This window comes from Vidua chalybeata, chromosome Z, assembly GCF_026979565.1.
Source record: "Vidua chalybeata isolate OUT-0048 chromosome Z, bVidCha1 merged haplotype, whole genome shotgun sequence".
Taxonomy (NCBI): Eukaryota; Metazoa; Chordata; class Aves; order Passeriformes; family Viduidae; genus Vidua; species Vidua chalybeata.
This window is the reverse complement of record NC_071570.1, coordinates 47,613,927-47,639,613: the sequence shown is the minus strand read 5'-3', so window position 1 is coordinate 47,639,613 and position 25,687 is coordinate 47,613,927. Positions and strand designations below refer to the sequence as shown.

Here is a 25,687-nt window from a genome sequence, read left to right as displayed (position 1 = left end):
AAGCCTTTTCTTATTTGAGAAATAATTTTCTTTCCAGCTGAAGCAAATAGGAATGCTATCACCATGTGAATATTTTCATTAATCCTCTATCAGATGCTTTTTGCTAAATAGCTACAAAAGATGCTCTGCAGTCAACCAACCCTGCCAGAACTGAAACACTAGGTCCAGACGTGTGCTGTATTCACCAGGAAACAGCCCAGTAAGTCCCAAGCACAAAGACAAGTAAGCAGTAAAAATTAAACTATGTTAATACCCATCCTCTTTGTGATTTTCACTAGAGCAACAGTTCCTAAGAATCACACCCAAATGGTGCTCAGCTCACCTTGGGAGGCTCAGGCTCCGCAATGCCATTTTCTGCACCTTCAGCTGGCTCTTCTGCATCCAAAAGGATAGTCCAGCGATCCATAAGAACATCATCCGCCTCATCCACAGAAATTAAAATGGAGTATGGGTCCTCCCCACTGTAGCCAGCTCCCCAGCGCAAGACCCTCCCCAAGTCATTACCTGGGCAACAGTGAAGAACAGTGATTGTGTTTCATAATCAGTGCATCAGCCCTGTTTTACAAATCACACTGCACTAAGGTGCTCCAATCAAGTCACAGAATTCATTTGTTTGGAAGGAAGAGCTAACTAGCAGGAAAAAAAAATCTAAGCTGTGTTGTGTCTGCACATGTGCTTACCATTGCATATAGACACTGGAGTGTTTCCACAAAAAGTGGTAGAAAAACTTGTTGTGGAGTTGAGACACCAGGGAGCAACTGATTTTGCTGTCTTACAGCAAAGGCTGATGCACCTGTGGTTGTCAGGAGGAGGGTATTTTGCCCTCTCAACTCCTGCCCACTCACCCACACACATATCAACACTCTGCTGCTTGTTTCTCCTGATGCTGTTTTTCTGAAAGCACAACTGACATTTTCTTGAAAAGGCAATACTGTGATTTACTTTGCAGCACCAGCCAGAACTGAATCTCATGGCATCTTAGCTGCAAAACTGAGTCCTTGTCAGACAGATAAAGATAAAACTTTCCAGAGGGCTTCTCTGCTCAGCTTCTGTTCTTGCTGTGATTCTCACCTGTTCCTAAAGGTAAGATGGCAACTGAGGGCTCTGAGCACACCAGCTTGTGCCTGATCTCCTCGAGGGCACCAAGGACCCAGCCAACAGTGCCGTCCCCTCCACACACCAGCACTCGGAAGGAGGGGACTTTGGAGAACGTGTGAAACCTCCATTGTGAAGCAAAGCACAGGGGAAAAGAAAAGTTACAATGGAATATAGGAAATGCAAAGTCCCAATATACTATTTAAAATAACACGGTATTATTGATTTCTGCCCATGCCCCTTTAACATCAGTTTCTGGATCAAATTCAACAAAGTGAATGGAAAAATATGAAGTTGTAGATAAAGATGATTTTAGAAATATTCCTCTATGATTCTTCACAGACAGAACTAAATGGTTAGTCACTTCCTTTTTCAAGGGCACAGAGACCTAACTAGTCATAATTTCAATGTGAACATCTGTAACTCTCTAAGTCCTAGAGGAGACGTTGATTATGGGTGGTGTTTTTGTATTTAGTCATAGTTATCACAGTACATTTTCTTCTTCATAGTACTGTTTTCCTTGTGATGCTTACCTTTTGTGGCTTTTCATCCTACATACCAACGTATCATGCAAAAGAATTGTTATTTCCCATTGCACAAGAAGCAATGAACAAGTGGGAGCATTTTGCCATAAAGCTACAGAAGGATTCCAAAGCTAAAACAAAATGAACTGCTTACTGAAGTTGCAGCTTGAAGTGCATTAAGAAGAAAACAGAATTATACAGTTCTGACAGAAAAATTAGTTTGTGTAGCTTGTTTATCTTGTCTCCTACATAAGCTGCATTTTTCCCACAAAGCTTTTGCACTGAAGATCTTGTCATGACAAGTTTGTTATTAAAGTAGTAGTGAAGGAATAAGGAATAGGCTGCAACCATCGCTTTATGAAGCTGTAACCAAGTGGGGTTCATTAAATCAAGTCATCAGTTCCTGTCTTCCTACAAGCATATTATGTTTTGTTCCTTGTAGAAATGTTGCAGCTGTGATCAGGCAAACCCTGTTAATTTGAAACTGTGGCCAAGTTTCAAGAGTCAAAAGAGAAAATTTTATTGTACTTTCCTGGTAGTTCCCATGAAACATCAGAAGAAATAAAAGCAAAAATCCACCCTCATCAGGAAATGTTACGTTTCTCTTTCCATGTCCATTCAATTATAAAATCTATTTATTTTCAATAATTATTAAGTATGTGCTACTGTAAAGTGCATATATCACTTTCCCAGGGCCAGACTCTGCTAGATTTGACAGAAGTATATATATCAGGAACTACTCTATTCTCTTTTCTTTAGACAATCCCAAAGTTTAAATATGTTTAAATAATAAGAACAGTCAGAAGGAAATTATCTACTGCCCTGATCTTCAGGCACAGAACAGAAGCAATTTAGATCTTCAAAATAAGTGAATCTCGTCTACCCTTTTAAAAACATAACAAAACAATGTGAATTAAAAAAAAAAAAATAAACATGATGACTTACCCAGGCAGTGGGCCCCCATTGGTAAGTTCAAAGACTTGATGAGGGTTTAACAACTTTCTAAAACTGTACAGCAGATCCCGACCTTTTAGACCACCACTTTTTGGATTCACAAATACAAGAAGTGGGCAACAATTCTGTGGTATCTTGGAAGCCTGGAAGAAATCAAGAAAAAGGATAAGTCAATGCCATGAAAAGGCAGGAAAATTCTGCATCTCAGAAATATTATCTGATGCTTCCTTGATGCCTATGAAAAAAATCCAGATTCTATAAATAAAAAGATTCAATGTCCAGCCAATGGACAGGTTAGCTTCTGATCTTGCTTCCCTAGGAATTGAAGGCTCCTTAACCAACTTCAAATCCACATTTGAGTCTGACATTAGAAACAAAGGCATTTTAAGTAACCGTTCCTATGCATTTTCAGTAAAGAGTCTGGCCAAAAAACAGTGTGAGGGATAAGAGTTCTGTACAATTAAAACAGTTTCCTTGAAAAGCGAGAACTTCTCCCCAAACCAACTGAAAATCTTTCTTTAGTTTTGTGGTTGTCTTAGCATGCATGTCAATTTACAAGGATAAAGCATTTTAAAATGAAGATATTTTGGGCAGACAGTGGTGTACCTCACCCTATGAAATTAGAAGCTGAAAGCTTCTTTTAAAAATATGTAAGCTAAGCTTTTTCATCATGAGGATCTACTCAGGGTGCCAGTATCTTATGACCTACTGAAGCTGCTGCTGAAAGGACTCTCAAAGCCTCCAGAAACTGCAAAGGAAGCCACTGGACATGGCAGAGGTGTGATTTCCTGGGGCACTCCATGGACTGCACAGGAACAATATCTGCAGCCTCACTGGAGGTCAAAACTTCCAGCCAACAGATGCACCTTGGGACTAGTGTTCAACCAGCCTGTCCACCCATGAGTTCTGTAAAATGATTTCTAAGTAGTTCTAGAAAGATTAGAAATCATCAGTACACCTTTCATCCATCCTGCCACAAGGCTGGGGTGCAGGTACATGTCAGAAAAGTCCACTGGACATTTCAACAACTGTACTTCTAAACAGAAGTGGTTTGCCATGGTCCCTAAGTTGTGGTAATTGTTATTTACAAATTGGACACCATTCAGGGAACAGCAATTTGTCACGCAGCTGACTGGATGGATTCAGGGAACAGAACAACAGTGCTAAATATAAGTCAGTTTAGACAAGAATGATTCAGGGGTCGGTGAGGCAGCAGCATGACTGCAGCATGCAGGCATGTGGAGAGATACCAACAGCTACAGATGGGAGGAGGAGGCACCCAGAGAGCCTTTCAGCTGCTGCCTGTGAGCAACCACCAGAGACCATGATCTGAGGCGAACAACAGGGAAATCAGGTCAAATTTATGAGTTATATTTGTGGGGATGAAAGATGGAGTCCAACATTGAGACATCCCAGACCTGCGACCTGATTTAAGCACTTTACAAACAAATGATTGTTTGCATCTTCACAGTACTTGAGAGATTTCTTCTAACTTTCTGTTCTTAGAAGAGCTGGGTGCTAATCCTCTGCAAGTCACACCCTGCCAGATGTGTCAATATGCTGACAAACACATAAAAATCCTTCTCTTCTAACATTGCTTGCATGAGAAATGCACTCTGCCATCCAGTGTGATTTGTCTCTTGATAAAGAGAAAACATTGAGAAGAGGAACACTAAGCAGGTATGTGTTGACTAAAAGGCTGGTCAAGTAGGCACACACTGACCCCTTCTTTCCTCATCCATCAGATTCTACAAGACATTCAGTTTAAAAATATATCTGTTTTCTTGAAAAATAAATGAGCCAAATAAGGGCTGTTTTGGAGGACAAACAGCCAAAAAACCCTCAATGTTTTATTTTACTGGAAAGGTTCCACTGCAGACAAAACAAGTAGGTTGATGATAAAGAGGCTGAAAGATGTGCACACAGCTCTCTCCAAAGGAACTACCTTCATGCTAGACTGACAACTGAAGTCAAAACACCTTTGGCCTCTACATTCAGGCCAAACATGTACATTGGAAAGGGGGAAGCAATTACTCAAAGCATGCCCAACACGTAACAAGGGTAATTAAGCACATGGAAAGGAAATTTGTAGGCAGCAAAGGAAGTCTATGGAACATAATGCATGCCACTGTCACAAAAGGGATTCCTTGGGTATTAAGTCAATAGCAAGGATCCGCACTTCCCAAAGAGACAAGTGGATTTCGTCCCCTTGAGCCATTCAAGCATTAATGGAAGAGTAAGCAGAGCTCTGGTGTTTTCAGAAGTAAAGGCCATATCATTATTCTATCAGTTCCTGCATCATCATTTGCCATATCCCACTTAGAATAGCTCTTTGATGATCACAAAATCATCAAGGTTGGAAGACAACATTAGGATCATCAAGCCCAACCAGCACTGCCACTGTAACACTTAAACCGCTCAACCACATCACCAGCACCAGATCCAGATACCTCTTAAACACCTGCAGGAATGGTGACATCCCTGGGCAATCTTTTTCAATGCCTGACCACTCTGACAGTGATAATTTTTTTTTTTTCCTAATATCTAATCTGAAACTCCCATGTCTCAGATTAAGGCCATTTCTTCTTGTCCTCTCCCTGCAGGCCCGGCAGGAGACACCAACCCCCACCTCACTACATCCTCCTTTCAGGGAGTTTTAGAGAGCAATGGGGTCAGCCCTGAGCCGCCTCTTCTGAAGACTGAACAACCCCAGCTCCCTCAGCCAGTTCTCATAAGACATGTTTTCTGGTCCTTTTGTGAGCCTTGTTCCCTTCTCTGGACACACCCCAGCACATCAATGTCCTTTTTGAAGTGAGAGGCCCAGAACTGGACACAGAACTCAAGGTATGGCCTCACCAGTGCTGGGTACAGGGGGACAATCCCTGCCCTGGTCCTGCTGGCCACACTATTGTTGACACAGGCTAGCATACCAAGAAGGCCACCTGGGCACACTCCCGACTCATGTTCAGCCAGATGTTGACCAGCATTCCCAGCATCCCCTTTTGTGCTGGGATGCTTTTCAGCCACTCTGCCCAGCCTGTAGTGCTGTATGGGGTTAAATCCCACGAGCAAGAGAAGACAGAGCAGCTCTGAAAGGAAACATCATTGTCCCATGGGGTAACAGAGCACATTGTTCCCTTCCAGCACTCCTTGTCCAGCTTTTACTCTGCCCTACCCTCTCTCCTGTCCACTTTCCATTTCTTCATCTTCAGAGCTTTTTAAATACATAAATTTATCTCTAGCCATTTCCATTTTCTGAACAATACCAGCAACCTGAAACCTCAGGCTTGGTATAATGCCTGGAAACTTGTGGGATTTAAAAAAAGGGGGTTAATAGGATAATAAAAAGAAAAATATGAAGTTCTGCAGCTCAAAGTAACAAAAATTTTTTCAAAGAAGAATAACAGCAAAGAAACCAGCCCAACTCTAGAGTCTAACAAATACCTTACTTGAATGTAACAAGAACATTGATTATCTTCTCTTCTTCAGGAAATCAGTTTCTAAAAATACTGGTTTGGGACATTTAGAAGTGACATGCTGAACACATGTTTTATATTACTTGCTTTTAGAGACACATTCTAATGCACTGGGTTTAAAACCAAGTACCTGAAATAATTCAAAAGCAGCATAAGGGAATCACAACTATTTCTGAGACATGGTACACTCTAAGGCATTCAAAAGGACAACTGTGTTTTATAAAGTTGTCTGAGATCTTACCCAAGTAACATAAATTCTTGCAAATATGTATTTACAGTTTCTACTGTAAATTGCCAATGGTATTTCTTATCAAGTGTCAATACTCTACATAAAAACCCCCAAACCAGTTAAATATATACCCTGAATGCTACTAAGATTTACAAGCAGCTACAGCGAATGCCTGGAACTAATAAAAAATCAGTAGTTAGTGTAAAGTGAATAATCCTACTACTCAAACCCATCTTTGTTAAGGTAACTTCCAATGTGAATTTCTAACTATACCCATTTAGATGCAGCTACTCAGAATAAAAATAAGATTTAAAGAAAGTGCTTGTCCTTACAGTGCTTGCTTCCCATCACAACTCTTCATTAAGCTTACAGGAGTAAGAAACACAGCTACATCCCCAGATAAAGGCCAGCTTCTAAGAAAACAATTATTTTTGGTAAGAATTAAAAACTCTTGACAGTTTGTACAGTAGAGTAGGGTGCTGTGCTTTCTCAAGAGCACACTCTTTGTTACAATTACTGACAGTCACAAGGGTAGCACTCTATAGCTGCACAATTTTTAAAAGTTCCTTAATAAAGCCCCACTGGGGACAGAGGAATGAGTTTGTTACTGGGCAGAAGAAAGTATATGACTCACAGCCTGAGGACTCCTTTCCCCCTTTAGCCCTGGCTTCAGTGCTGTGCTTAAGGAGTGAAATCTGAAGAAGGGTTTTGTGTTGGCTGCAATTCAGGAAGGAATTTATTGCTCCTTTCTTACAGACAGCTGAAGGAGGCTGCATGATTTAGACACTGACAGTCACTGTGAATTGCTTAATTTGTCAGGAGTAGCACAATACCGTTTTAAACTGGGGCAAGATGTTTATTATCCATGCTAATCCCCCTTCCATTGACTGTACTGTGTAATCACATCTCACAACAAAGCAGAACAAGGTGTTCTGTGCCACCAGCCCTATCAGTGTGACAACCACAGCACATCTTCCTGGGCAGTGGGCTGTCTCCAAGAACTGCAGAATTCACCACAGTAGAATTCAACATTTGCAAATGGCTGTCAGCAGGATGTTCCATGTGCAAGGACTCACAATGCCCCAAGCACAAAATTTTCTCCACCCTGGCCAGAAAGGACCCATTACCTGATGAGAAATTATGTGCAAGGTGTTGCAACACTACTGGAGGAGCAGCTGGGTCAACCCCCAAGCCTTTTCTTTATTTTTTGGCATATTGCAGAAATGGAAGAATCACAGAATCATAAAAGTCAGAAAAACACCTGTAACATCATCAATTCCAACCTTTGACTGAATACCACTTGTTGACTAGACCACAGCACAAAGTGCCATGTCCAGTCACTTCTTGAACACCTCCAGGGATTGGTGACCCCACTGCTTCCTGGGGCAGTCCATTCCAATCCTTGAAAACCGTTCCAGCAAAGGGTGAAAAAAGTGACAACCCTTTCAGAAGGGTGAAAAGCAACCAGTCATGTTTCGGCTAAAATGCTCATTTAACTATGATGCTTTTAAGTTGTAAATATTTGTGTGAGGATTTAGTAGAATGAATGAAATGGAATGTTTCATCTACTTGGGAATCTTCTACATATTTTCTTGCTACTCTAAACGAATCTAAACACAGTATATCAGAGGGCACTCCATTAGTAAAAGGCATTTGTGATAAAACCACAAAAATCTGTGGTGATTTTGGCCTCATACTGTCTGCTGACTTCCTTGCTTGCCTGTGCTGCAAAACAAGTTCTGTTAAATTAGTTCTGAATTGAAAGATTTAGTCCTGCAATATCTTTCACCTTGAATTGATACCAAAGAGTGAAAACAAACTGTCCCCGCAGTTCCTTACACACAGCAGCTAAACAGCTTTATAACACAGTGCACTTTTTTTTCCCACATTCCACCGAAGAGAATATTTTCATTTATTTGAATATTGTGAAATGAAAAAGTGTTTGATTAAATTCCTAAAGGCCTGAAACAGCAGAGCAGATCAATACATCTAATAACACTAAATGCTTGACTTTCTAATAAGCAGCTTATGCAAACTGATTCTGAGCTCAGATTTCTCAGTAACGGTAATAAGAGGGTGAATTGCTTTGGGTAGGCCTGAGCATGCCAGACTAGAATCACGCCTCCTCCTTAGACAGCATGTCAGACACCGAGAAAGCAAATTTCACCTCAGAAAAATAAGACTAGCAATCTACAAACCACCAATACTTCTGTGCTTTTACCAATTTTTAAGAAGGGATATTTTGGTTTTGGTTTTTTGTTGGTTGGGTTTTTCTTTAATTTAACTGGCAATTTGAAAAAATCATTAGCCCTTCATTCCCAATTTCTTTGTAATTTACTCACAAAAGAAATGTCAAACATAGTGTAAATTTATTATTGGGTCAGTTCCTGTGTACTTCCTGGTACTGTACTTAAATCATCACACATATAAACAAAGACTAATATTACCACAGGCTAAAAGATAGCCTGGGTTGGAAAGTACTGCAGGAGGTCATCTAGTCCAACTGCTACCCAAAGTAAAGACTGTGATCAACCATTAGTCTACCCTGAGTAATTAGTGAATTGCATAAACTGGATGGACAATCATACAAAAAAACAACACCTGAAGTATCATTTAAATTAACTCTTGGCTCCTTTCACTGATATGACCAAATAAAAACAACACATGCTGAAATGGAAACAAAATATTTGTGCTGGTGTACACTCCCTCTCTCCTGCTTACATATTAGAAATTAATCCCTAGCAATCCCCTAAACTGGAGTTTCTAAAAACTATCTTGCATCAGATAAAAGATAGCAATGTTCACATTTTCCTGGCATCAAGTTCTCTTCAAACATATCCAGTGTCAGAAAAACAAACATATGTAATTAACAAAGTGGAGTATGTTCAACTTCACACCACAGACAACAAAAATAGGCTAAAATACATTAGCCTAAAATACACCAAAAACAAGTACCCAAAAGTTTATCCTGCTTTCTGTTTCTCACAACAGGCACTCTGAAACCTAGTTTGGACAAGGGAGCCTTGATTTCTAAGGAATTCTCAAAATGTAATCCCTATGCATGCATAAGAAAAAGCCTCTCAATTTTTTAGGAGGGGGTGTAACTTTTGATTTTGCCAGTTGCATGTGAGCACTACCACTAGTATCTACTCATGTGAAAATCATAATTCTGCCTTCAGAAAGTCTTGACAAATGTAGGACTCATTTTTAAAGAGTGAAAGCAGGTATGTGAGTAAGCAACTATGGCCATTGAACGATAATTCTCACTAATAATGTAATTTTTTGACCTTCTGTGACATTCTAAGAAGTCAAACCAAGACTTACACTTTCCTCGCCATAATGCAGTTCCAGAAAGATAGTAACTGCAAGATACTTTCTGCTGAGGTGTTGTGTAACTATGGCAACGTTCTCTTTTGGACAGAACCTACATAATCGTTGTTAAAAATATCACTTCGCTCAGTTAATCATTTTCGTCTTCTCACATTGACTCACTTTACTAACATGGAATCTATTGTTAATCAAACTGATTCACATGGAAGTGATTAGTAACAACAAGAATAAATCAGAATCAGGCCTGAATTTGTGAAAGGACTCTTGCACTAAGTCTTTGAGAAGACTACGTTCTTCTGAGATCCTCAAGGGGTAAACAAAGTCAAACTAACTCTGCTACAGAATCAGGGAAATGAAGATAATATCACTGAGAAAATAAGCAGAAGTGTTTTACCTCATGGTTAATGAGGAAACACATTTAGCTCCCACACCAAAGTTTTGTAAGCATTTTAAAACATTATCAACTGAAACTGAAACTCCACTTAACATTTTGGTCATTGAAAGAAACAAAGAGAAAAAAATGTTTCCTCCCCTTTATAGTTGTACAGTTAGGCAACTATAGATTGACAATTGAACAATAACAGGACAAATTACTTAACTCACTGAATGTATCATATACATGAAGTACAGGCTCTGAAGTTGGTTGGGTTTTTTGTCACACTATTTATAGTATGGCCTATTTGAATAAAACATATTTTCATTTAGTTCTAGCAGAAGGAGTTTTAAAGCAGTTGTTTTTTTCTTTTAAAGACATTTTTAAAATTTAAACCTGTCTCTTACCATAACTGCAGGAATCACCACAGCATTCAGAGGCTTGTCATTGACAACAGTATCTTTAACTAGCATATATATTCTTTCAGCTTCAGAAAAACATGAAATTTGGAGTACAACAGCACCTGTAAAGAGGCATCAGAACTACTTTTTATATTTTCTATTATTAGAAAATAGGTCTCATATTACAGCAAAAGTTTACTCAGTTTACTGAGGACATTATTCAGCAAAACTTATTCTGCAGTCCTTTGTTATCAGTTGAATTGTGTTGTTATGTTTTAAACCTGCCTTCCTACCCTCAGATTTCTGGTAAAGCAAAGCAACTTGAAGACAAGAACTGCAGCATGGAACTAATGCATATTTAAATATTTCCTTTAAGCTTCAGGGGTAGGGCCTATTTGCATACTCTTTATCATTACCAACATTCTGTTCTCATCATGCACAAGTGATAGAGGTAATCAGGTTTCATTTTGTATCCAATTATTAAAAATCCATTAGTTCTGTTCATTAACAGTAAGAATTACTGCAAGCAAATATTTGGGCTGATAATCAAGTTTAGATCGTTATGTTGGCTTAGGTTCTGAATGGAGAAGTTAGGGAAGAAGGGAAGACAAAAGAGAAAAGACAAAATAAATACTGACAAGTTAGTGTAAAGTAAGATATTTGGTGAGGAGGAAAACAGGGCAGGATAAGACAAAAATGCAAAATGGACAGTATATGAGATGTAGGCTGGTAACATAACCTGGCTGCAACAAAATGGGAGAGTTAGGTAGTTATAAGAACCACAAAAATACAAACATAAGAAGAAAGTGGCAATAAAAATCACATACAAGCAGAAACATCTAAAAAGCGCATGCATGTAAATTTGGTTTAATGATACTGTGACATGGGACAAGTATCACAAAACCAAGTATTCACCACTGACAAATATGGAAAGGAGAAGGTACATTGGAAAGCTTTACAGCTTTTCCTATGCAAAGATCAAAATCAATCAGTATCAATTAGTCACGTGGAGACAGGAAATAACCCAAAGGAAGCACACATCAGTCTTCAAAACCATGCTATAGAAAAACCCATTTAGCAGACATGTGGAAGTTAAGCCTGCCAAAGGATGTGAAACATCTCAACTATAGACATCTAAACATACAGACAAGAAAATTCCACACTTTAAATTTTTACCAAATGCAGATCTCCACCTGACCACTGCACTAAAGCTGCCCAGAGCCACTGCTGCTCCAGCTGTCAGAAGCCTCATGGCTTCTCTGACCTCGCTGAAATAAAGTTCATACTGCAAAAGCAAAGAAACACCTCAAAGGATGAACGCATTTATTTTCTTCAGCTTTCGGCCATTGAACTCTAGCTCTTAACACTGCTAGGAAACAGTGACTATGAAACAGTCACACTGAGTCCAAAAGCAGTACCAAATTTTAGTATTCTCGAAGTCAGAGACTAAAAATCCTTCACTTGAAGGATTTTTAACAGTTCTATGGTGTTAGATTATTCAGTTGAAGTCCAACTTAAAAACTCATTTTTATGATGAAATATTACTGCCTTCTGGTACACAAGGCATGCAGCCAACCTTTTAACTTTTCTTAATAAGGCAACACTAATCCATGTGCTGCATTTTACCTGAATGGCTTTTTGCTTATGGCTAACATACTCTGAGCTTCCAGCTTCTAGTATTAGACTGCAGTTTTGAACATAGACATTGTTTGCAAGACTAAAAATTTTAATGCTTACCTTGTGCTTGATAAACATGACTCACAGATACTACATTTGCTGCAAAGGGTAAAAATATAAACACATTAAACCTTGGGTACATTTAGAGTAAATATTTAAAGTATTTTAAAAAGTTACATAAATATAATATAAATAAATATTAAAAGTTATACAAATACAGGGAGAACCTCCAACTAACACTTTTCCTCTCATGTTTACTTTGCAAGTAAGAACAGCTAAACTGATTTTCATAAAAGGTGACTAAGAATTCTTTCTGGCATTTCAAGTTTAATTCCTCTTGAAGTGACATAAAAGACTGAGAAAAATGCTTTGTTTCTTGCAACAAAAAGCATGACACATTCCTGACACTGTTTATAGAAAGTATTGGTTGAAGGAGTATTATGAAAATTCAACTACACTTCTTTGAAAAAGAAAAATAAATTCTTTTCCCTGAATGTCTGTCCATATGTGTGTGCACACACTGCTCATACTGCTCCATGATGGGGCACAGAGCTCATGACTAACATGGAGAACAGCCCAGACAAAAAGTGTCAGAGGTTAAAAAAGGCAAGGGATATTCTGCACATAGTTTAAGGTATGTATAATTCTTCTAAAAAGTGATGCCTTTTCACACAAACATACAAAAAAAAAAAGGTGTAGTCACTTATAACTAGAGTAACGTAATAATTATTCTGTAAATAATAAGCTGTCACATCTCTCCTGCAACTCTGCGCATGTTAAAATCATTTTAAAAGCCCACGTGACATAAAAGGCAGAATGATTTTTTTAAATCAGGTCATAAAAAGTTAGAATTATAAAAAAAGGAGCTATTGATGCTACTAAATTTTGTTTTGTACAAGTTAATGTGTCTGAAAATGTAGTTGTTTACTTACTTTTGATAGCTAATTCTTCTTTGAGAATATTTGTGTATTCTTCAGAGGAAAGCTGAGGTGGAAGGCCACCAACAAATAAATTTACTTGTACAATGGATTTATTGTTTTCCACAATGTAAAATCTTGTTTGATTCATCTGACGTATTGAAGTCTACCAAAATAAAGGAAAATAAATGATATGACATTTGGCAAAAAGATATTGTGAGGCAAAATCCAAAATAGTTCCACACTTAGCAATCATGTGCTCTATGCCTAGAGGATACCAGAAACAGAAACAAACTTCAGTTCAAGCAGTTAGCTTCTCTACTCTTGAGCCTGCTTAGGGGGTAACCAATGACTCACTTTTTTTGTAAGAAAGGGGATTCTGTACTTGCTAAAAAACAAAAAAAAAAATCATGTTTCTTTTTCAGATTTACCTTTCTTATGTCCTTGAGTCTGTTAAGAATCAGTTCCTGATTGTCCAAGACCATGCGCTGAACTGGGGAGGGCAAGAACGTTAATCATGTTAGAAAGCATGTAAATTATTATCAGGCTATATTACACAAAAACAAAAAGAATAAAAATTAAGGGAAAAGTACAGCTCTCCATATAACTAATTTTCTTATAAAGGACCATGCAAATGTGAGCTACGTCTTATCCAACAATAAAAATACATAGGTACTTGGAACAGTCTGACTCTTTCCACAGTTCTTAAATACTGCTCTCCTTTAAAAACAGGCAGAAACAGCCTGAACCCACTTAAAAGACAAGCAGTACTTTGGTAATAATCTAACAGTCTGACAGAAGACTTTCAAACTATATTTCCTAACAAGTACAAAAATAACCAACTTCTGTGTTTTATCAAAACATTAAAACAATTCTAACAACTTTCACTGAATGTAAGGTAATGATGCTTTAAAACAGAGCACCAGAAACCAGCAAAGGTTATGATATTCACAAAGCTACAATAACCTTATGAAACAACTTCACAATAATGCTTGCAAATAAAGCAAAGCATCGAGACAGTATTTGAACTACCAAGATATTTATTCAGCTGTGGTCAGCATTAGATCAAGGTCTTTATTTCTCCATGCAACCTTACAAACACTAAAGCACAAAGGGATGTCAACTTGGAGAACACCAGAAATCACAAATGAGTTTTTATGTAATAATGAAGGGGAATCTTATTCCCGCTTGACACACAGGATTGAAAAGAATCAGCATCACTTCTGAATAAGTATTTCAACATCACCATGAAGTTTATTTTCATTTTTGTTTTTTATTGTAGAAAATGAACTGTGACTGTTAGAATGGGGGAAAAACTCCACAGAGATCAGATGTGTCTTTGGCCAATGCTCCATCACTTACCTTGCTTACTGCCCATAAGCACTTCCACCAATTTGAAATTCTGGAGGCACTCCATCTGCCAAAAGATATAGCACGTAAATGCAGCTTCTGACCGACATAATTTTGCCAGATGTTTACATTATCGCATGTTATATCCTGTCCATGGTGTATAAAATAGCATGGAAAATGAAACATTTCTTAAAATTTAAATCTTTTAAAATCAACCATGATGTTCTTCCTCCAACCAACTCCAAGACAGGAATAATCTTCATTTTACACACTCATAGCATCATGCTCCCATGTTCCTAAAAACACTGGCATTCTCACAGCCACATTGCGAAGGGACCCCTGTACAGCACGGTTAATCCCATTCCTGCTTCAGCAATGAGCAGCTAGCTCATTTGGATTATTTCCTGAGGGTCCTTCCAGAGAAAGCATGCAGGACTGGGAATGAGCCTGCTTTTGGAGAAGATTGGCCAGGAACCAGCTTGGCAAAAGCAGGCTGACCATTCCCTATTCCTGGGACACTCCAGGCACTGATGGAACAAAACCCTCTTCATATGTGCCACAGTCTCTTCTCCAAGCTATTGCCAGGGCCCACTCAAGTCCCTTGCAGCTGGACCAGAAGAGCTGGCACAACCAAGAACTGTATTATTTACAACAATGACTGAAACCCTGCAAACATGACATCCAGGATTGAAGGACATTCAGGAGGAAGGGTTTTAAATTTTGGCCTTGAGACTCAAGAAACAAATGATCTTGCTTTATTGTTGCATCCCGGGTCTGGGTTCAGATTAGGGGTTCTGATCTTTGTTAGTTTGCCGGTTCTGTGTACCCTTGTGCATTCCCCGTGTTTTCCCCCCCTGTGGTGGTTAGCTCCAGGCTGCCTGCCACTGGAGCTTCCCCCTGTCACTCTTGTAACCACTCCCTGCCAACTCCTGAGGATTCTGTGCCCGTCACCCCATTCCCGCGATCCCACTCGCCCCAAAGCCTCGTGTCCACCCCTGCTGTGTTCCCATTGGTCGCTGTAGTACACGTCATTGCCACAGCGTCTGTATTCATTGGGAGGGAGGACTCCCTGTCCTCCCTGTCCCACCCCTATATCATCCCGCTCCCCCCCAGTCCCGGTGCCACTTTTGTCCACACGAGGTTGGGAGCGGGCTGCAGCTTCTCTATCACGGCTCTCGTGGCCAATAAAGCATCCAGCTGCTACGTGGACGGATTTGGACTTTTCCCCTGCCTCTTCATTTCCTCCCTCGCGCCGATGGCAAAGCGTGGCCAGCAGCCTGCCCTGGAGCACAGCAGCAGAAGTGCCCGGAAATCGCGGCAAGCGCCGGCCCCGACGAGAAGCCGAGGTGCCCAAGCCGGGCACTCAGGAGCTGACTGGGGCCAAGAAAAATAACACACTGCCGCTCTTTATGTGTCACGAGTGGAGGTGTTAACAGCCTCAATTCCCTACATGTGCTTTGTCTCATACTTGACGGAAGCAACTGGCAGCACAGGCAAATTCTGGATATTAAAAAGAGATTTCCTGTATGTGCATATTTATACAGAGAAACAAGTAGAGCATTTAAAAATTACCACTACTGAAGAAATTGCAATTGAGCCAAAGAATTAAGTCTCTTACAGCATACATCTGGCTGCCCAAATACAGACGTGTGAAGATCTTTCCCTAACAGAATTTCCATCTATACTGTTTGACAATTGCTTTTTCAGATGAGACGAAACTTTGGACATGGTTATTCCTATTTTGGCTAAAATGCCCACAGCACTTGAGGAAATGGACTGATAAAAAAATCCTGGAAGTATCCTGTAGCCAAAATAAGCTGCATGCTTTACACAGCTGGATACACCTAGACAGATCATGATTATCACTTATTACAGAGAGCTAGTCACATGCATATTCTTATGTACCCCGTAAATAACCACAAAGGGCAGCAGTCACCCTCTGCGAGCATGGCTGTGCCCTAGAGCAGTGGAACTGTGCTGATTTGCTGGTGTGCTCACAGGCCCCAGGTGCTGACTAAAATGTGCACACTACAGCTTTGTGTCTCCACACTGGGGAGGTTGGGCCTGCCAATGGTTTGGCATGCTAGCAAAGTCTACTAACATGTTTCCTGAAAGTCATGCTGTTTTGGCACCAACCCTAAGAAGGATACACAGATTGAAAAGGAAAGCACGTGCATCTACAAGACTAAAAGATGTATCTAGAATTTTCCAGTGATGTGGGAAGTAATCCTGACAGTAAAGAATGTGGGTGCCATTTCAACCTTGAGTCCTTCCTTGCATCCCTTGGGGGCTACAGAGATGCTGCTTGCTACTGTAGGAAGAAAATTTCTGCAGTACTCTTTAATGTTTTTATAAATTGTCTGGATGAAGAAATCAGATGCACTGTGAGTTTCCTGATGATACTAAGCTAGGAGGAACTGTGGACACCTTTAAAGGTAGGAGACCCTTATGTGGATGTGCTAGAGAGCTGGGCAATCATCAACCATATGAAATTTTTAACAAGAGCTACTGCCAGATTCTCAGCCTGGGACAAGGTAATCTGATGCTGCTGAGCAGGATGGCATGGTTAAAAATACAAACTGGGGGATGAGAGCTGGAGAGCAGCCCTGTGGAATAAGATCTTATAGACTGGGTCAATGGCAAGTTGAATCTGAGTCAGCAGTGCCTACCTACCCTGAAGATTGTGTTAAGCTTTTAGCAACATGCTGGTCACAAAAGATCATCTACCAAATGCCAATAACATTTACAATAACTGCGAATTAATGGACTGTAATTTTTCTGAAGAAAAAAATATATACTTTCAGGGTCACTCAGGTGGCATATGGATGTGCTTAAGATCTTTCACTTACCTGCCTTCCAAGTAATGGAAGCACTTCTTTGATCACAGTCTGCACAGTGCTATCCTTATTTACTCGTAGAGAAACATATGCCATACCCACTCTAAGGAGAAAAATACTTATTTTAGGATCTATCCTGTGTGTAGCTTTTTAAACTAAGTATAGAATTTTCTCAAACATATTTGCATTAGTTGAAGAAAGCTGTTCACTGAGGCTCATGGCAGATGTGGTACCAGTGCCACAGACAAGAAAACACTTTAATCTCAAGGAACTGATAATTACAATTGTAGCACTACAGATTAACTTCTTCCTAATCACAAAGATAACCTGCAAATCCTTGATAAAACTTGTCAATGCAGTTGCAACAGCAAAATGAACACATGGTTAAATTTTTCCTACAAGTCTTCAGAAATTAGTAGGTCCAGACCATTTTGTTTCCACTACTAAGTATGCTTAAAGTTCATACTGTCTCAGAGGTAAAACTGTATAGTTGTTGGGTTTTTTGGTGTTTTTTTTTGTTTTTGTGTTTTTTGTTTGTTTGTGGGGGTTTTTTTGTGTGTTTTTTTTTTCTGTTTTGTTTTGTTGGGTTTTTTTTTGGTTTTTTTTTTAATATAATTTTTTTCTTCCTCATCTCACATGGGAAGTTGCACTGTAGTTCTTCCTACTTCACATTTCTTCCAAAAAAACCACCAATTTTTCAAGCGACGTGTATGTCATCATTTGTTTACAGATGTAGTAAATGTAAAATTGCATCTTTCTAGCCAAACACATGATAAAAGAACTGCACAAGTTGCCCTGTATGTTCCACATATGTAAAGAAACCCAAGGGCTTCCAGGCATGGAAATGAATATTATACACACTACCCATTCAGAAAAATGAACAGAAGAATCCTGAAATACAGAAAACGAAACTGCACTCTCTAGAGTTCTGCAGCTTCAATAACTAAAGCAAACAGGTCTAGACCACAGAGGACAAATGCAGCCAAGCAGAATAACCTTGTGATCAGGAAGGAAAATACTCACTTCAGCCAGGCAGGATAAATTCTGATCACTTCTTCGTCCTTTGGTTTAGTTCTGATGATCCAAGCTTCGGGGACAGATTCTTGGAATACTGAGCCCAAGTTGCTGTCCTCTGCAGCATCATTCCTGTTGATAATATCATCAGAAAGCAGCACCTGCTGTGTAAAGGTCTGAAGCTCATACTCCTGCTGGTCATCATTTATGTAGTACGCCCTCAAAGCAGCCTCCTAGAACACAGCAAGATAAATTAACATTTATTTGAAAAGACACCATTAATACCTATACAGCCATAGACATTATAAACACCTGATTTATGAAATGAACCTTCAATGCATGTTCTAACCTCAGAGCAGTGGATACACAGCAATGGCAAAAAAAATCAAAAAAAAGAGTGAAGTTTTGAAAACAAATTTCAGTGAACATGAAAAAAGAAAGCTTGAGATATCCATGTATTTGAACATAATCCACAGTATTTTTGGCAAATAATAGTCATTTTAAGACCAAATGTAAAAATCCAGGTCCAATAAATCTACATTCGTGCATGTAAAATTTAGTCCACAAGGAAAATGGTAAATTAAACTAGATTGATCTAACTCTGCCTACTCAGTCTTCTTGCACTAAGGGAGGCCAAAAACTAGTAAGCTTTGCAGCAACAAAGCTGCCCTGAACCCACACAACAATGAAGAGGGGAGGGAAGGGCTGTCTTTGCAAGATGCACAGAGAAATTTTACATCCATAATGGGCCCATGCCTGCAGCACCTCTGTTAACACAGATGCTGTGGTCAATACAGCTCACTTGTAAGAACTTGTATTCCTCTTCTCTGATATTAAAAGCATCAGTCTGGTAAAATGTGCTTGAAAGGCAAGTAGCACTCCTAAATAAAAGTGTTTTCAGTCCTGTACATAGTTTTTCTTAAAGATCTTTGACATGCAGAACACTACAAACCCTTTGCAAAACTCCTGTTGATTTTGAGCACAGTATCAAAATACAAATCCTAATGATCTTTAGCTTTATATTGTCAAAATTCTGATACATTCTAATACATTCTTCAGACTTCTTTGCTAAGTCTGTATGACTCTGAGACCTTACCATGCACAATTTTATTGTGAACCACCCTATTCCCCCTCTGGGATTTCTCTCTCACAGCATGGAGTCTCTGCCTAGCCCAGTAAATAAAGATCTGTATAGCACACTTGATTTAGTAATAAACAATTTTTCCATCCCGGATGGAACACTGGAAAAGCTAGAGAGGGGCTAGTGTGTGATCAATAATTGATTATTTTCACAGCCACGGGATGGAGATAACTATAACAAGCTTTAGTATTCAAAACTGATTAACTCAAGTGCAATATTGGTGGCTGTCCAGGATAAATACCAAGCCTCTACTACAGAAAAGGAGCTGGTTATCCTGTATTGCATGTATCAGTAAAATCAAGCTTCAGACTAACACCAGGAAGCAGAATGACTGCTTAACATGTGATACTGTGGTCACCATTATGCTACAGATATGTAAGACACCGTTTCCTCAGATGCTCTAAAATAGGAGTACTATCTGAAGAAGTCAAATTACATTTTAGTATTCTGGCCCATTCACAGATTTTTGTTGTTATTGAGTTACATTTCTAAAATTTAGCTTTTTACTATTGTAATATGAAATTACATTAATTCACACTGTAAAATTGACCCTCACCGGGTATCTTACCACAACTTCTTCATTTTTTGCAATCCTTGGAACTGAAATTAGTCGAAATTGATTGCGTTTCACTGCGTCATTCCCATCAAATACCTTTAGTGTTTGTTTACCTGAATGGAAACAATTGTATTTCATTAACACACACCTTGAATCTGAAAGCTACCTGAATAGGAAGGGTATAATATAACTACTAAAAATCTGCTTTTAACCCACTGAAATGTTTCTTCATGGGAACATTCTTTGTCATAGGACAAGCTTTGAGGCTGAATATTTTAAATTTTGTTTTGTTATTGTTCATTTAAACAATAACAACCAGACTGTGTATGTTATCCCTTCTTCATCCTCAGCATTCAAGACTGTGTTTATTATTGACAAGTTGAACAAATTGAAGACCAAGACAAAGTGCCACCCCCTTCAGAATAGCTCCCAAAGCACTGCCAATTGTTAGAATGTGCTTCCAAAAAAAGTCCTTAAAATAGCTGGTTAAGTGTACTGGCAATGGGAGGAAAATACAGGGACAACAGAAAAACTGGAAGAAAGAAGGTACAGCAAATGAAGACCTTCAGCCTTTTGCTGTGTTTCATTTCACTGAAGCCTTATTAAATCCATGCTCAAACTGTTGAGTGCAGATTGTTGCACAGACATCTGTGAAAGGGTGAAGAGTGAAGGATTTCAGGTTCACCTTTCACAAAGATGGGTTATGACTCAGGTACAGGCTGTTGTATGACAAAGTCTCTATCTTAAGCAACATTTTTAAGAGGAATAGCAAAGCACAACTAAATTCTCATAGAACAGGCAAGTTTTGACAGATTTTAGGAGCAAATTAATATTACCACTGCATTACATGTTGTCCTGGTTCAGGGCAAGTCTGGGGAAAGAATTCCCCTCCCCCCCACAGAAGGGTTCCTTTAGGAAAGCAGAGTCAATTGGCCCCTCCCCCCAGCCGGTTCGGGAGAAAATACCTCTGGAGGAAAAAAGTGGAAAAAACCTGTTTATTACACAAGAGAACTTAGACAATATTAAACAATAAGACTTCTTGCCACTCCAAGAGAGACAAATTCAGAGCAAATCCCCCCGGGCTGCAGCTCAGCTCACTCAGTCTCTGACCAGTCCTTCCGGCGCTGGCAATGCTGCGGCCCAGGCCCGGCCCGCTGGGCCACAGATGTGAGCTGCTGATGCTCTTCTGGTGTTCAGTCCAGAGCAGGTCCAGAGAAAGGGAAAAAAAACCCACAGTCCAGGGAACTTCTCTGCCTCAGCTAGCTAAAACTAACCAGAAAAAGCAAAGGAGAGCTCTGTCTCGCTGTCCGTCCGTCTGCAGACAACACCGTCCCGGAGCAGGAATGTGGAGGAGGGAGTGAGTTTTTTGAAAACAAACCCTGAGCTTCTTCCCTCCTCCTTTCACTCTTGGAACAAGACTTCAACATAAACAGGGCAGACGATTGGGGATAAAGGCATCATACAGCCACCCTAGGACACATGTGTCCTTACTGCCTCTGGAAAGGAAACCAAGTTAATCAATCCAGACCAAAAAGGAGATTTCATTAAGACAGACCTTGTGTCCTCTCCTGATCACGTCTTTAAGAAGACAACTGCTCAGTTTCACAGGTTCTTGCATGTACTCCCCAGAGCTGATGCTTTACAGCATCAGACATAAGTGTTTCTCACTGAAAGAATATGCCCTTTTTATTGCAGCATTGGACTGAACTTTAAAAGAAGTCACCCATTGTACAACACAATGTTACAGTCTGATCTCACAATAAATATGTACACCTGCATTCATCATCAAGTAGTACAATCACCAGAAGCTATAACTTGCAATTCTCAAATGGTAGAAATATTAAATAAAAGCCACATATACCAGCTGTAATGCTCACACAACTGGTTAATCATGCAGCCTGTTAATGCACATTGTAAAGGAGATATGTTACATGCTGGAGCCTACTTCCATGCTTCCCTTACAGCTTGGAAGTACTTCATAGTACAAAATAAAATACGAAGAGCTTTTTGCTCTCAAATAGTATCAGCTTTTAGATTCAATGAAGCACACTAGCAAATTGGCATTTACCATAGAAGGATTAAAAAGGAGAACTGGAACTGGAGGAAGAAAACCACCAAACCACCTCTAATTGACGACTGATAAAAAGCAAGCAAGAATCCAGGCAGAAATGTGCATCACTGGGTATCTCAGTGCTGTAGGGGCATATTATGAGGAAAGACTGCAGTGTATAACTACTTAGCAAGGACACTTCAATGCTAGCTTTCTTGAACCACCTGAAACTAATCCATCTATTTCTCCTTCATTGTATGTTCGCCAACTTCAATCAAAAGCAGACACCACAGAACTAAAGGAATATCTAAAGGATTGACTAAAGGATTATCACTTATGTGTGAAAGCAGTCTTTTAAAAATGAGATTCTAACCCTAGAAGAAAAATCATGATACCTTAATTCTCATTATCTTTATTTCTCCTTATTCTGAAATGTGATAGCTATGCTTGGACTTCTTTTCAGTGTAGACTTGCCCACTTCTTAAGAATATTTCTTCATTATCAATTTCACTGGTAATGGTACAATGTGTGTGCAAGGATGTTCTCATTACATAACATGAAGATGTACTGCACAGCAAAGCAGCCCCCAGTACAGCCTCCTATTGTACTGTAAAGTCATTCTAGTCTCTCCTGGGACAAAATGGGCTACGTTGACTGGTCTAGTGGCAGGTGTCCTTACCCATGCCAGGGTGGTTGGGGCTAGATGATCTTTGAGGTCCCTTCTAACTCAAACCATTCTATGATTGTATTATGATATTCAAAATCTTACTGAACATGACAACTGCTCTGAGTGACCTTGCTTGAGCAGGAGGCTGTCTTAGATAACCTCCACACTGCCTCCAACCTCAGCCATGCTATGACTCTTTGGAGGGAAGCCTGTATAGCAGATCATGTATAAAGAAAAACAGATAGAAACAGAATAAATAATATCACAGAATTATAAAATAGTTTGGGTTGTAAGTGGCCTTCAAGGATCATGGAGTACAAGAATCCTTACAGAGATATCTTTCACTAGATCAGGTTGCTCAGAGCCACACCCAACCTGGTATGATCATTGACTTTTCACTTCTTTTTGTTGATATGAAAAGTAGTATCACCGTGGATTTTCAGTTCTGCAGTTATCATAGTGTCGTGATTTGACATGGAAGTGAATTTTTTCCAGGAAGTTGGGTCAAACCAATCAGTGATCAGGTTTGGATATTGGCACCTGGAGTGACCACTGAAAGTATGGACACGCCTCTGAGAACACAGGGGTTAAAAGCAAGAACTCCCAGGAGAACTGTCTCTTTGGTTCCGGTCGTCAGAGAGTGCAGACTCTCCCCTGCCCAGCCATCGGCTGGGTGGGGGAGGGGAAGCCACGCGGCCTTGTCCAGGTAGGCCGAGGGGCTGAGGGTCTGGAACCGAGCCAGCTCCTGTGGCCGGAAGGGTAGAGAGAAGTGGAGATGCCTTTGTTCCCCTCGCCAGAGGGAAAGAGACAGAGAGTCTGGCGGCACCTGGAAATTTGCCGGCAGAGGAGAAGGAGAAGAGGGGGGAATGTCCAGCGTGGGAGATAGAACACTGGACCGAGATATCAGCCGTCCAGGGAGTCTGAACGTTTAACCCTTTCCAGGAAATGAGGGTTTTTTAAAAGTATTACTCCTCCTTAATTTGTAGTAAAAGAGAGATAGTCTGAGACCTGAGATGTTAGAAGAAGAAATATTTAAGTGGGAGGAGATAATGAAGTAGCTTTTGGTTGGACTTTTCTTATTAGCTATGGACTGAACCAAATTCTCCTGCAATAGAGACTGCATTTTAGGGGGATGCAGTAGTGACCCAGGGAGACCTGTTTCAGCTTCGAACAGCACAAGAATGGCGAGAAACGAAGAAAGCTAAAGAGAGAATGGTGATACCCTCTGTCTTCGGGAAGAAGATGAGTCCTGTTTTTGGACCCCTCGGCCCCAAGGGAAAATGGGGAGGACTGTAGTCCCAGGATGAGAAACTGAACTGTTGTATCTTTGGGTCTGTGGCAAAGCATCCTTAAAAGAGCCCTATGAGCAGTCTGTCCATGCACAGTGGTGAGAGCACTGTGACATAGAATGAAGAGTGTCACAGTGTCACACTGGCCGATTTTTTTTTTCCCGGGCAGTTGCCATGTGTGGCAGGGAAACACAGGGTAGCAGCTGTGTTTCCTGGGGGGTCTGTGGTGCAAGAAAGACTTCTCTCTCCCTTGATAGTTTGAGTATAGATTACCTAAAGGGTGATAATTTGATCAAGAATCCCGGGTAATGTTTCATGGCTGAGTATTTTTGGAAATTGGGAGGAGGAAGGGTGTTTTAAAAGGTCTTCATCCTAGATTTAGTTTATGTGTTTTCTGTATTAGTAGTAGTTTAATAAAGTTTTTTTTCCTTTGTTATTAAGCTTAGGCTTGCTCTACTCTGTTCCTAATAACATCTCACAGCATTTATTTAGGGAAAGTGCATTTTCATGGGGATGCTGGCATTGCGCCAGTGTCCAACCATGACACATAGTGGTTGTATCTGTTGTCTATTTCTTTTCAGTCACAACATAAGGAAGATATAAATATCATCAACTGTTACTTGTGAAGTACCCTTGAAACTCACCAACCATTGCATTGAGGCTATAGAACATATCAGAAAGTGACCTACTCCTTTAAATTCTGATGGATCTATGCCAGAATGAGTTGAATTCTTTCAGACACAGAGTTCTGTCAGTGATCTCCATGGTAACTATGGCATAGACAAATGTTAACCAAAAGACACTGTGTTCTGGGTGACCTTCTTTAGAGCTAACATAACTTGAGAAAACAAGTGAACATTGGTTTCTGACAGCACAGCTGATGTTCTGAGTATGAACTTTTATAGCACTATCAAAATCTCTGCTGTTTTCTCTAGCAATCCAGAAAGTAGACAACCATCTGAGAATAAAAACATTCATCCAAGTTCTAGTACTTGTTTTCATTTGCTGTGCCGTGGTAGTCTGCTCCTATGAGATACTAATTGGTCTAAGAGAATCCCTAGCAATTGTAACTGGAGAATATTTTATGAGCTCTCCATGTCTTAAGAACAGTCAAAGAACAGTTGGATCGACTCTCAAAATAAACTAGTTTACAAGAACAAGTTTAGATCTACAGACCAGCTGTAATGTCCTAAGCTTAAGCATATTTCTTACATAAATAAACATAGTGCTGCTAATCTGGTATCCATCACAAAAAACCTCAACTTTATCAGTGAAAAATCACATTTTATTTTGTCACTGTCCTCCTTTTTTTTACTCACTTTTACTGCAACCCAGCAAAAAATGGCTTGCTTGCACAAGAGCTTCTGGAAGCATGTTAACAGAAGAAAAAACAGCTACATACCGCAATAAGTCATCCAGAAATACATTTCTCCACTGAGTCAAGAGCACATCCAACACATATAAGTTAAGGTATGTCTTATGCCAGTCTGATTTGTCTAACTATCCTTGGCAAGAAGCTCAACTATAACCACTTCTGAAATTAGGTAAAGCTCTTCCTTCCACCTATTCCAATTTTTAAATATTAGAAAATGATCCAGTTACAGAAGTGAAGTCTACATACCCCTATTTACTGTATATATATATATATACACAACCAACCCCTTGCTAATATGAAACGGATGCACTTATCAAATTGTGGTATTTAAAGGAATTACTGCCTGTTTTGTAATACTGGCACCTCACTGCTAAATGTCTTTTATCTTTTCCTGTTGGATCAGAGTACACAGTATCAGGACTTTCTCCTGGA

The 25,687-nt window shown here is 39.7% G+C and overlaps 1 protein-coding gene across 1 annotated transcript in view; it reads right to left on the bottom strand.

Annotated features, from left to right (window-relative positions):
* DGKQ (diacylglycerol kinase theta) overlaps positions 1 to 25,687 on the bottom strand; it is an 89,079-nt gene that overhangs the window by 17,133 nt on the left and 46,259 nt on the right. The window contains exons 8-18 of the mRNA XM_053932529.1: positions 19,887 to 19,987; positions 18,187 to 18,410; positions 17,176 to 17,266; positions 14,339 to 14,393; positions 13,408 to 13,469; positions 12,992 to 13,142; positions 12,120 to 12,158; positions 10,389 to 10,504; positions 2,565 to 2,716; positions 1,072 to 1,220; positions 323 to 504 (exon numbers count right to left, since the gene is read on the bottom strand). Coding sequence (XP_053788504.1) covers positions 323 to 504; positions 1,072 to 1,220; positions 2,565 to 2,716; positions 10,389 to 10,504; positions 12,120 to 12,158; positions 12,992 to 13,142; positions 13,408 to 13,469; positions 14,339 to 14,393; positions 17,176 to 17,266; positions 18,187 to 18,410; positions 19,887 to 19,987 — 1,322 coding nt within the window. The remainder of the gene's footprint in view (positions 1 to 322; positions 505 to 1,071; positions 1,221 to 2,564; positions 2,717 to 10,388; positions 10,505 to 12,119; positions 12,159 to 12,991; positions 13,143 to 13,407; positions 13,470 to 14,338; positions 14,394 to 17,175; positions 17,267 to 18,186; positions 18,411 to 19,886; positions 19,988 to 25,687) is intronic.